Source organism: Protopterus annectens, chromosome 3.part1 (genome assembly GCF_019279795.1).
Source record: "Protopterus annectens isolate FY-2018-M chromosome 3.part1, PAN1.0, whole genome shotgun sequence".
Classification (NCBI taxonomy): Eukaryota; Metazoa; Chordata; order Ceratodontiformes; family Protopteridae; genus Protopterus; species Protopterus annectens.
In genome coordinates this window covers 1,651,832,147-1,651,845,061 of record NC_056732.1, presented here as the reverse complement: position 1 = coordinate 1,651,845,061, position 12,915 = coordinate 1,651,832,147, and the positions used below count along the sequence as shown (strand labels likewise).

General features: G+C 40.9%; 1 protein-coding gene across 1 annotated transcript in view; it reads right to left on the bottom strand.

The window, feature by feature from the left end:
- PEX1 (peroxisomal biogenesis factor 1) overlaps positions 1 to 12,915 on the bottom strand; it is a 1,694,243-nt gene that overhangs the window by 1,489,781 nt on the left and 191,547 nt on the right. Inside the window, exon 4 of the mRNA XM_044067676.1 lies at positions 6,594 to 6,708. Within this exon, the coding sequence (XP_043923611.1) occupies positions 6,594 to 6,708 (115 nt within the window). The remainder of the gene's footprint in view (positions 1 to 6,593; positions 6,709 to 12,915) is intronic.

Genomic DNA, 12,915 nt, shown 5'->3' with positions numbered 1-12,915 from the left:
ACCCTAACCCTAAGGTCCATCACTATCGCACACTCACCTAACCCGCGCCCTAACCCTAACTCACTTAACCCGCCCCTAACCCTAATTCACCTAACCCGCCCCTAACCCTAACTCACCTAATCCACGCCCAAATCCTAACAACCACACACAATCGCACACTTACCTGAACTCGACCCGTACATTTCCACCACAGCGCTGAAAATAGCAAAGCCACAGAACCGGCCAACCAAGAATTCAGTGTTCTGCAGCTTCGCTATTTTTAGTGTTTGCTCAAAACGGATCAATATTAGAACATTTGAAGTTTTAAAACTTCAATGTTCTGATATAGACGACCCGTTATCACTGGATTGCTTCAGAGACTCACAAGTCTTGATATTTTTGGATGGCTGAGAAGTGATTTTGATTTTTTTTTTTTTTATAATCAATCACAGCATATGATGGTTTGGTAGAATACTGCAGAGGTATAGATCAGTTTATGCATTGGTATACAGACTATTAGTGTAAGTGAAAGTGTGGTCTCCAGGTTGTACAATTATACCTCTCACAAATTACACTATGCTGAGTCAGTAGCAGATACTTATCAATGAACATTAGACAATTCCTACAGTGTCTCAGTATACCAAGTGCAATGAGGCTGGCAAAATAAGAGATAAAGGTATGAATGGGGTTCCAGGTTAGCTGAATTAGTGAAGGCAGGAATAGGTTCATAGGCGATTACTAGGGTAATGACCCCAGAGTGCCTTTTTAAGCCTAGCTATGTTTCTCAAATGTATCTGACAAGTTCTGACACTCTTGGGTTATTTTAAAGGGTATATCTAGGCTTGGGCATGGGTGGCCAATCATTTACAGGCTACCTCTGACTACCAGAGGCATACGTGCCAGACCAAGGATAAATTTCCCATTCCCTTATCTGCTGGTCCAAGTTATGCTTGAGTTGGGTTAGAGAAAAATTTGCTTCACATGGATAAGAAGCCTGCTCCAGAGAAGGGGTAGTCACTGAGACACATACCTGTCCCACCAACATGTGCTATTTATGTTGCAGACAAGGTTCAAGTCCCCAGACCTGTGGTAATTCTGGTGTGCGTTTTGTGGCTGTACACAGGTCCATCAGACCGGGATCACAGGATGTTTTGTAATGCAAGCACAGATTGCCTCTCAGTCCCCTGTAGGACACAGAGTACAGGGATACGGCTTTCAGGTGGTTTGCACAGGACATGTTATTTACTTCCTGAATTCTTTTTTGACAGAAATCTCTGTGGACATTCCAGTTTTGCATATGCCTGGTCAAGTGTATAATGAAATGATTCTAGGGGTCCTGACAGGTTGTGTTTCATGCAATTAAGGAGGCATCTTGTGATATTATTATGCTATATCTAAAACTAAATTATTTCTAAAAAAAATTATTTAATAATTATTTTATAATTATATTATTATATTATATTAATAATAATAATATATTGATATTATTATATTAATAATATTATATTATTATATTATAATTTTTATATTATTATTTTATAATTATTTATAATTATAAAATTATTTTAAGTATTTCTAAAGACTAGTGTGGTCTCCTTTAAGGCCCCTGAGCCGGCGGTTAACATTACTCAAACCGCTGAATCACTTAAAAATGCCTTCTACCAGCACCTGCAGGGCTGCATGGATCAGGCAATCCCAAGCAAAACAAAGACTCTTTGTACCAAAGGCAAGCGTCCAGTCTGGTGGACCCCAGACATAAACAAACTCTACAATAAAAGGAGAAAGCTACTACAAGATAGAGCAAAATCCTTAAAAGGTAAGACACCGCTGATCACTATAAGTAAAAAGCTAAGAGCTCTCATAAAATCATCCAAAGCTAATTTTGAGAAAAAAATAGCTAAGGACTCTAAAGACAACCATAAAGCATTCTTTAGCTATGTCAGAAACCTAGGAGGAAACTCCCAGATATGCTCAGAATTAGTTCAAAATGATGTGAAGATTACTGATCCTACAGACATTGCCAACATACTGGCTGACAGGTTCAGTGCAAACTTCTCCCCACCCTCCCCCCCAAAGGAGAGATATCTATACCAAATGATTGTAGCCCCCAAACATCTCCAACGCTCAGGTGAGAACTGCTCTCTCCAAGGCAAAGAACACAGCATCCATGGGACCTGATGGTGTCCCCGGCTGTGTGCTCCATGAACTCAACGAGGAATTAAACCCACAGTTAGGACAGCTGTTTAATCTTAGTCTCACCTCCGGATACGTACCCAGGGAGTGGCGCACAGTGACTGTGGTCCCACTCCACAAAGGCGGTGCCTCCACCGACCCTGGAAATTACCGTCCCATTAGTTTGACAAGCCTGATCTGCAAAGCCATGGAAAGGATCATAATGGATCTCATAAATAAAGACATAGGGAATTTGCAGACTTTGGATCCAACCCAGTTTGGCTTTGTCAAAGGCAGATCATGCCTTTTAAACTTGGTTGACTTTTTCGAAACAGTCACCAAGGCCACTGACGAGGGAAAGGCAGTCCATACAGCCTACCTAGACCTGGCGAAGGCTTTCGATACAATACCCCACTCGGGTATCATTGAAAAACTCATCAACTTAAATGTAAACCCATACATTACAAGATGGGTTGCAAACTGGCTGAGTGACAGAACCCACAGGGTCAGAGTTGCTGGCGCCATGTCAGACTCTAAGCCTGTCACAAGTGGTGTCCCACAGGGCTCAGTCCTGGGCCCACTCTTGTTTAGCATCTACTTTTCTGAAGTACAAGCAAACACAGGAGGGTTATGGCTGACAAAGTTCGCAGATGACTGCAAACTGGGCGCCGTAGTTGAGAACACATCAGACACAGATATCCTTCAGAAGGGTCTCACAGAAACGGATAACTGGTGCCAGAGCCATGGCCTCAAGTTAAATGCCAAGAAATGCATAGTCATACCCTTCGGGAAAAATAAGGTTACCCCTAGCTACCATATAGGTGGCAATCCCTGAACACAGAAGAAGTTATTAGGGACCTGGGAACCCAGGTTGACAGTAGCCTTTCATTCGACACTCATATTGCTAAAGTAGTTAGGAAGACCTTCTACATTGCCCACCTTATCATGAAGGGATTCACATCTAGATCAAGGGAAGTCATAGTCTCCCTATACTCATCACTCATCAGACCAATGATCGAGTACAATGCCCCATTCGGAATGTATCTGACCCGACACTTGCAGCAGCTAGAGAGGCCACAAAAGTTCCTCACCAAAAGGATAAAGGGTTTCAAAAATCTGTCTTATGCTGCACGACTGAAAGAACTCCAGTTATATTCAGTTGCGTACCGCTTGCTCAGAGGTGACCTATGCCTGACATACAAGGCCATGTCAAACCCAGATTTGATGAATATGCTTCATCTCAAAAAATCTAGATCCCTCAGAGCCACAAGGGCGGGTGACTTAAACCTCGACACGGTTATTAATAGGACGTGCTGGAGGGATAGATTCATCACCCAAAGACTCCCTATGCTGTGGAACAAAATCCCAGTTTATGTGAGGCAGAGCACCTCGCTGGCCTTGTTCAAGAGGAATCTTGACCAATGGATGGGAGATCGCAGATACACCCCAGGGGTTACCTCAGTGTCACTGCTCGACAGAGGCACAGCTAAATAATGGGCATAGTTTCTCCAAACTAAGGGGTGGCGTAAGCCACAAAACTATGGGCTAGGCTTATAAATGCCCTCGGGCAGATAGCCTAGTATGAACCTATGAACCTATATCTAATGGCTTCTCTCTCTCTCTCTCTTTTTTACTTCTTTAAGTCTTTTACATTTCTAATACCATGATGACAATGGACCTTATTCGTAAGTCAAAGTATGATTAAAGTCCATGAAATTAGTATTGTTTCAATCTTTTATGTTAGCCAAGGAGTTTTTAGCAGCACCCACAAGGTGCCCAGTAATGACTCCTTCTGCAATTCGTACAGAGTTACATGTACCAGTAATATATCTAAGCATGATTGTAAATTCTTTTTGTTATAAGACCCGTTGCTCCTACTACTACTGGAACTATCTGGGTATCCTTTTTTCACACTGTCTTCATTTCCACCTGCAAATCCTGGTATTTTATGTACGCAAGACACTGTAGTCACTGGGTGTAGCAATTTCAATGATCAATGCTACTTTTGCCTTCTTTTCATGGCCTACTATATCTGGATTTCTCATATACTTTTCTAAACTGTTGGATCTGAATGGATGATCTCATGTGATATAAACATCACTTTCTATGATGCTTTGTAGCTCATGTTTCTAGTATTTTTCAGCTACTTCAATATTATGTTTGCACAATCCCCAATGCAACAGTCTTGCCACATTATTCTGCCTTTAACTATACAGTCCTTCTGCCATTAGTACATCACAACCAGCAACAAGCTGTATGACGGTTTCCAATTTTGTTTTACAAAACCTAAATTTGTCTGTTTCTCCGAAATGCTCAATGGACTTCATAAACCAATGTGTACAAAGTCCACTATCTTGGACTGCCAATATTCACCTTTCGTCTTTTGGTTTAAATTCACCTCTCCTTAACTATTCCTGCGTTAGATCCCGATCAACAGGTATTCTATACTTCCAACTATATTTATGCATTTTCCACATCACTTGCCTACTCATCTGATCCTTCACCTTATATTCTGGCTCAATATAGGTGGCCACATTTAGAATTAGTCTAATACATTCTTGGGAAATTGCCTTTGAGGTCATACACATAAGCTAAGGAATGCCTTGTGATTGTCCTAGGCCTGGGAGGCTGATATTTTTACCTCAGGTTTGGCTTTGGTATATTCGATGAACTTCCCGAGTTGTTTATTTTATTTTCTTATTTAACATTTATTTAGCATTTGTTTACTGGGAAAGTCCGACTGGGACAAAGCCCATTTTCAGAGGAGGCCCGAGGAGAAATACTACAGAGGCATGTCTTTGGAATGTGGGAAGGAAATCGAAGCACCATGAGGAAACCCAAACAAACTCAGGGAGGACATCTTGCTGTGAGGTGACAACGGTAACCACTGCACCACCTGTTATTTATATCGATGAGAGACTTCTTTACCTAGCTTTGTATTGCACTTTCTAATTTATGCCATGATTTTCCTCCTTTTGTTATGAGAAATGACAAAAACAAATGCAACCCAGAATAATAGACTGAACCACTTTACTCAGCAGGAAAGAAGATATATTAGGTGGGTAAACTGTGCTATGGAAAAGATGCATTAGGTGAAGTGAAGAAGCACTAACACTAATGCAACAGCTGACCCAACCCACAGAGAATAAATTTAGTATAACAGTAGTATGAGAGCTGAAGAGCTAACATAAATTAAACACAGAAAGATCTGATACTAGTAAACAGTAGTAAGACAGTAATACATAAATTCCATATAGTGACAGTAACAGAAAATCACACACACACACAAGCACAAACACACACACGAGCACACACACAAGCACACACACACACACACACACACACACACACACACACACACACACACACACACACACACACACACACACACACACACACACACACACACACACACACACACACACACTTACTTTTCTAGGCTTGAATGCCACCTACAAAATGAAAAGAGGTTGGCTTGTGTGTCACAAAACACATGCTTCAAAGAGTCAAAAAACAAACTTGGATGCAGCCACATATAGTTACTGTCAATAACTAGTCTAAGTACAAAGGGGATGTAGACATGAAAAGCTGTTGGTGGCAGCTAAGAAGTGATCTGGAAGCAGCAATAAGCTACTAAAACAACAAACACAATTTGTGCAATAGAAAATTATTAACAGCAGTCACTGTACACAAGGCAATAACACCCAAGCTAGGAGCAACAAAGAGCTTGGTCAAATGAACCAACGGCAGCACTGTGAAACTCGGCACTGTTTACAGCCAAGTTGTGCTACCATTAGCAGACTTTGGCAATTGTGCACACTAGGTGAGGGACCAAGACGTATATCCTATGATATACATATTTTTTTTAATACTTTTTATTAGACACAACCTGTTTGTGTTTAACTGTCAGATAACAGTTATAAATACAAAAGAATGCATTTATTGAAAAATTATTAGCATTGGGTGGCTAGCCCTGCTGCACTTCTTCCATATCTCACACACACACACACACACACACACACACACACACACACACACACACACACACACACACACACACACACACACACACACACACACACAAAATGACTCAACTACATGCAGTTTAGAGTGTCCAATTCACCCACTGCATATGCAAAGTCTTTGGAATGTGGGAGGAAATTGGATTACCCAGAGAAAACCCACTAGAAAATATTGAGGACATGCAGACTCCATAAAGAAGGCAATGAAGGCACCAGGGAGACTATTGCTGTGAGATGACAACACTATCAGCAGTGCCACATGTTTATATACACACACTCACTGTAACTATACTACACACAGCATAGGTGATAATGAAAATATAGGTAATAAAGATGTCTGCAAGTATGTCTAGTATATTTTTGAAAATAGCTGTAATAAAGTATATTCATATTACTATTGCACACAGACATGATACTTACTTATCTTGATATAAATGACAGTATGCTGGTCCACCCACACTGGAAATGTAGCTTTAGGGAATACGATTCTAACCTGGTCCAAAAGCTGCCTTTCAAGGTTCGAACTATGAAGCTCCTAACAAAATAAATCAAGTAATCAATCATCTGTGTAAGAATTACAAAACTATTAAAAAAAGCATCACACATTCCGTTACTTTGACAAACATATTCACTTTCAACAGATTCATGATTACCTGCATCAGAAGATGTGCGTGTGTGTGTGTGTGTGTGTGTGTGTGTGTGTGTGTGTGTGTGTGTGTGTGTGTGTGTGTCTTAAGAACTCAATTCAGGTCTGGGGCAGTGAAGGGAGGGCCTTCCTCTAGCAGCTTACCAGGCTACCCACTGTTTGCCAGCACCAGTGTAATGCACACTGGGGAAGGTGCATTTCTCCTTGGGTCTCCTGCATTGTATTTTTAGGTGAAAAGTATTCCACATTCAACACAGTATAAGGGCAAATATGCCAATCACTCAGTAGTGCTAACTGTCTCTTGTCAAAAAAAAGTGTCAGATGCCCTGGATGCATCCCCAATAACAATTCTTCATCAAAGAAATGCCTGCGTATATAATCGGTAAACATAAAGCAAATATTTTGTTCAAAGTAAGATGACAAAGCTCTAATGGCAGCTGAACTCAAAACACACAAACTAACCTCAGTTCACTGCTCAATACACCAGACTGTACTGAATATTGTATAACTTCCATGCCTTCTGTCCTCCAATAATATCAGCTTTTGTGCTGACTACAGACGGCTAGTTTATTTAATTATTTATTGATTGATTGACATTTGTTAACAGGGAAAGTCCACTAGGCCAATGACCCATTTTCAGTGGAGGACCAGGGAGAAAATGTATAAGACAAATACATATTTAGAGGTATACAATGCAAGAAAAATAAACCCAGTGTGTTAGATTTTTAGTAATTCTGTTTCTATATTCTCATAAGTAAGAATACTATTTAATCAATTCTGTTTATTTAGCCATAGAAATAAAGAAAGCAAGAGAGATTGGATATGAAGACAGATAGTATAAATTGCAACTATATTAAGTTAGTAAAAATATTTGTAGTGTATAGTGGCCAAAACATTTAAGGTGATTTAATTATATGACTTCAAGAACAGACAAGGTTATTGAGATAGTGTTCTTTTAGTGCAAATTTAAATGTTTTTAAAGCGTCTAGTTGAGTAAGAGAGAAGGAGCGCATTCCAAAGTTTGGCAATGGCATGGGAATAGAGACACTGTCCAGCTCTTTTGTTGGGTTTAGTTATGCTTAACAGTTGTTTGTTAGAGGACCTAAGATGCAGACTAGGGGTGTGTGTTTATATTACAGTTTGAAGGGATGGGCAGTAGTTTGGATTATTTAGTAGTTTGCGGGTGAGAGTAAGTTGGGAGTAATGTAGGTAATGAGGGAACTCAAACCAGTTTATAGATTTAATGGCCAGGCAATGATGTGTGCGAGCTGGCATGTTGGAGACAAACTTGGCAATTTTATAGTAGCACGACTGCAGTCTGTTCAGGAGAGATGTGTTTAGGTTAGTGAAAATGGGACAACCATAGAGGAGGGAGGGTAGAAGTAGACTATTAGTTAGTTTAAACTTGGTAGACTTGTCCAAATAGAGTTTATGCCTATAGAGTTTGCTACACTTAAAATGGGTATTTTTGATTGAGATGAGTATATGATTCTCAAAGGATACTTTGTCATCAATTGTGATGCCATGTAGTTTGGCTGTTTTTACAATTTCAATTTCCGTATTGTTTTGAGAGAATATTTTTAGAGGTTTGGTTGTAAAGAGTAAGAGTTTTGATTTTTTGGGATTAAGTAGCAGTTGAGCTTCGTTAAGCCAAGATTCAATGGAAGCAAAGGCATTTTGTGTTAACTTTAGGAAATCTGAGATGTTGTTAGAAGATGTAATTATTGTCGAATCATCCACATATTGAATGAGTGTACTTTGCAGGGATGCTGTATGGAGATTATTAATAAATATGTTAAAAAGCAAGGGCCCAAGGCCATACCCTTGGGGAACGCCTGTGTTGAGTAGGTAATCGGATTGCTTACTTTGCCATCTAACAGATTGTTTTCTGTTGTGCAGATCGTTACGGAACCAGGATAGCGTGTGTGGGGAGCAGTTTACGGTCTCAAGTTGTAAAAGTAGTTTTGAGTGGGACACTGTATCAAAAGCTTTTGACAGATCTAGTAGGATCACTGATGTTAGTAGGCCTGCATCAGGAGCTTTGTATAAGAAGTGTTGGTAAATGACAGCAAGGCTGCTGTTGTGCTGTGTGCTGGCCAAAAACCATGTTGGGTGGGTGCGAGTAGGTTGTCTGCGAGATGTTTTAGCAACTGAGAAGGAATACACCTTTCTGAAATTTTAGATAGAGGTACAAGTATGGAGACGGGCTGGTAGTTAGATAGATCACTGGTGTTACCGCCTTTGTGAAGGGGAGTAATAATTGAGTCTTTCCATAGTTGTGGGACATATGCTTCAGAGATTGATCAGTTACAGAATCTGCTGCAAGTTTTAGGTATTCAGCTGGAAGGCCACAGGAAAAAGGGGAGCATGGTTTTAGTTTTGAGAGCAGTTTACGAACTAGAGAGGTGGGTACTGGTTGTAATGCAAATACAGGAGTGGATGGGTTTTTGTTGGAATTACAAATGATGTGGGGGGAGTGGGGTTAGAGAGTGTATTGTTGTTTATGTTGCCGATTATATTTTTGTTACTTTGTAGAGAGAAATCATTAGCAAGTTTTTGGATAATATCAATAAAATGAGAATTGAAGGCTTGGGCAATTTCTTAAGGGTCTTTGTCAGGAGATGGGGAGGGGTTGTGTTGAGTACCAGGATTTAGGAGAAAGGAAAGAGTTTCAGAACAATTTGGGGTTATTTTGTTGGGCAGTGAGTTTAGTGGAGAAATAGCTTTTTTATCATTGATGACTTGCTTTTTGGCATTGTTACGGAGTTGTTTATATCTGAGTTCGAGTTGTGGGGCTCTGTTCCTATGCCATTCTTTCCAGGCTTTATCCCTGGAGGTAACTGTTTAGTTAGCCACGGGGCATGGTTAGGCTTTACTCTTTTGGTATGTGTGAGGTCAAGACTGTCTCGAATATCTAAAAAGACTTTATTGAAGTAGTTGACTGCTTCATCCAGTGGAAGAAATTTGGTAGGGGAGCAGTTGTGGGTTTTTAGACACTCTAAGAATAGTTGTTCATTGAAATGGGTAAGATTCCTAGTTGTTCTTAGACAATGCAATTTGTCAATTTGAAGTTGAGTTCTATGGGTATAGGCAGAAAGATGGTAACTAAAGGTACTTGGTAGGGTCCCTGCCTTGGTGAATTTTTGAGGGTGTGAGACGAGTATCCAGTCTAGGGTTGATTCTGTTTTTATTACCTTATGAGTGGGGTTAGAAATGAGTTGAGTAAATCTGTGCAAGTTAAATATTTACTGGGGAGTCAGAGATGAGAGTTTATCAGTTTATAATTGCGTCACCAAGAATGATGGTTTCATCTGATATACTGAGAGTGGTCCAGGATAGTAGATCTTCCAGAGTAGGTATGTTTTGACCTGGGGCAATACATAATTGTTTTCTACTGTTGATGTGAAGGTTAACTAGTAATAATTCAATATTTCCAAATGTTGGTATAGGTTTATCATATGAAGTAAAGGCTAAAGTGTCACGGTAGATTAATGCAACACCTCCATCTTTTTTATGTAGCTGGTCATTTTCTATGTATATTATATCTTGGAGGGATTATTTTCAGTGTTAGCAATATGTGGTTTTTAGCAAGGTCTCTGCGAGTGCTGCAATATCTGGGGAGAAGTGAGAGAGCCAGGCATGGAATTCGGTGGTTTTGTTACAGATACTACATATGTTAATTGTAGTGAAGCAGAGGTTCTTGGCATTAGAAGAAAGGTTTTGGGCAGAATGGTTGATTGGTCCAGGGTTGGGGTGAATGTCGCCACATAGAGAGAGGGCCTGATAGTGACATGTAATTATGGAGGGATGTTGAGTAATGAAGAGAGGCCTATGGTGGGGGTTACAAATTAATTTTAGTTTGATTATGATACAAAGGATCTAATTTTTGTAAGGTACCAAGTATGGAAGTTGAATAAAGAGGGTGAGATGTCAGAGAAAAGTAAAGTTGTGTACACTTAGCATAAATGTAGATGTTCGAGTGCATTCACTGTTGCAGTCATCACATTTGGGTTATCTGCTTGCAGTAGCCCTCAGTCGGGCTGATTAACAAAGTCTTGGGTCCTGCGTCAGCTGCTGTCCCTTCTTCTGTGACGTCAGGTCGTCAGGGGTATAAAACATGTAGCCGATGCCATTACATCAGTTTTTCTTGCCCCAGATGTCAGGTGCCCCCATAATGGGAAGCAATTAAATCTATAAATATACAAGGTTATACCTCCAACAAAAAAGCAAATACACCAAAAAGCTTTTGAGCATAGTAAAGGAAAGTAGAGGTACAGCCAAAAGTAAGGGGGCTGGAGGGAGGGTAACCAGGACTGCAACAGTGAATACACTTGAACATCTACATTTATGGTAAGTGTACAAAATCTGTACTATGTTCTTCGTGTTTCACTGTTGCAGTCATCACATTTGGGTAGATTCCCAAAGCTAAGGATGGGAGGAGGAATTTAGATAGCATTAGGACCAGCTATAAGGCCCTGCAAGACTGCAGTGGCAAAGCCAGCTCTGGATTTAGAGAAAATTGGCAGATAGTAATGCTTGGTGAAAGTATGTACAGAACTCCAGGTAGCAGCTTCTAGGATGTCCCTGATAGGGACGCCTCTGAGAAAGGCTGTAGAGGTAAATGCAGCCCTGGTTGAGTGGGGTCTGATCCCCTGTGGGATAGGTTTTCCATAGTGCTTGTAGCAGAAATGATTGCAATGGCCTATCCATTTGGAAATGGTTTACTTTGAAATAGCCTTCCCCTCTGACCCTGCAGCAAATGCCACCAGCAGTTGTTCAGATTTCCTTTGAGGTTTAGTCCTGTCCAAGTAGAATCTACATTGTCTGTGCACATCTAAGGAGTGCAGTAACTGTTCCCCTTTGTTCTGTGGATTAAGGAAGGAGGTTGGCAAATGACTGGACTGATTAAGGGCCACACTGGATACCACCTTGAACATGAAGGAGGGAATGGTCCGGAGGGACACCATGTCTGCATGAAAGATGATGAAAGGTTCCACTGCCATAAGGGCTTGTAATTCAGATACCCTTCTTGCTGAAGTGATTGCTAAAAGGAAAGCTGTTTTCCAAGAAAGGAATTTTAAGTCTGCAGTAGCAGCTGGCTTGAAAGGAGGAAGAGTGAGTTTCTCCAACACAAAGTTAAGGTTCTAGGCTGGAGTTGGAGCTATCCTGGGTGATCGTAAATTTTTGGCCCCTCTGAGGAACTGATTGAGCAGTGGATGAGAGAAGAGGGGAGGTTTTGTGTTATAATGAGCTGAAATGGCAGAGGCATGAATTTTGATGGAGGAGAAAGACAGGCCCTTGTGAAGCATCTCTGCTAAGTATTGCAAAATCTGAGGTAAATTGGGCACTGCTGTGCGCTCATCCCTTGAGATTGATTCCAGATGCCAAATCATTTCCATTTTTCAGCATAAGATTTTCTAGTACTAGGCCTCCTTGCCTCTAAAATGATATCCATCACTGGTTTACTGAGGGATGGTAAAGGAGAGATTAGGTAATTAGCCAGGCTGCTAGGTTCAGTGTTTGAAGCTGTGGGTGCAGAATCTGATTCTCCTGCTAAGACAATAGGGTAGAAGTCTGAGGCAGGTGCCATGGGGCCAACAGTGACAGACTGCGCAAGAGGGGGTACACCAGTGTTGGCGTGGCCAGTCTGGTGCAATCAAAATCGTCCTTGGTTTGTCTTGTTTGATCTTTAGTAGTACTTTGGAGAGCAGAGGCAGAGGAGAAAAGGCATAAACTGATAGCTTTTTCCAGCTGAAGGACAGAGCATCCACTTTCCAAGCTTGTTTGTTCAGAGTCCTTGTGCAAAATTTGTCTGATTGATAGTTCTGGGTGGCGGCAAACAGGTCGGGGTCCCTCATTTGTTTGTCAACATGTTGAAAATCCTTGGTTTCAGTTTCCACTCGTGTTGGTCCATGAGGTTTCTGCTTAGTTCGTCTGCCATTGTACTTAGTTTTCCTGGCAGGAATTGAGCTTGTAGATGCACTTGGTAGCTCAGGGCTGTGTTCCACAATGCCATGGCTAGTCTGCAGAGGGGGTAAGAATGTGTACCCCCCTGCTTGTTTATGTACTACATAACAGTGGTGTTGTCCGTCTTTA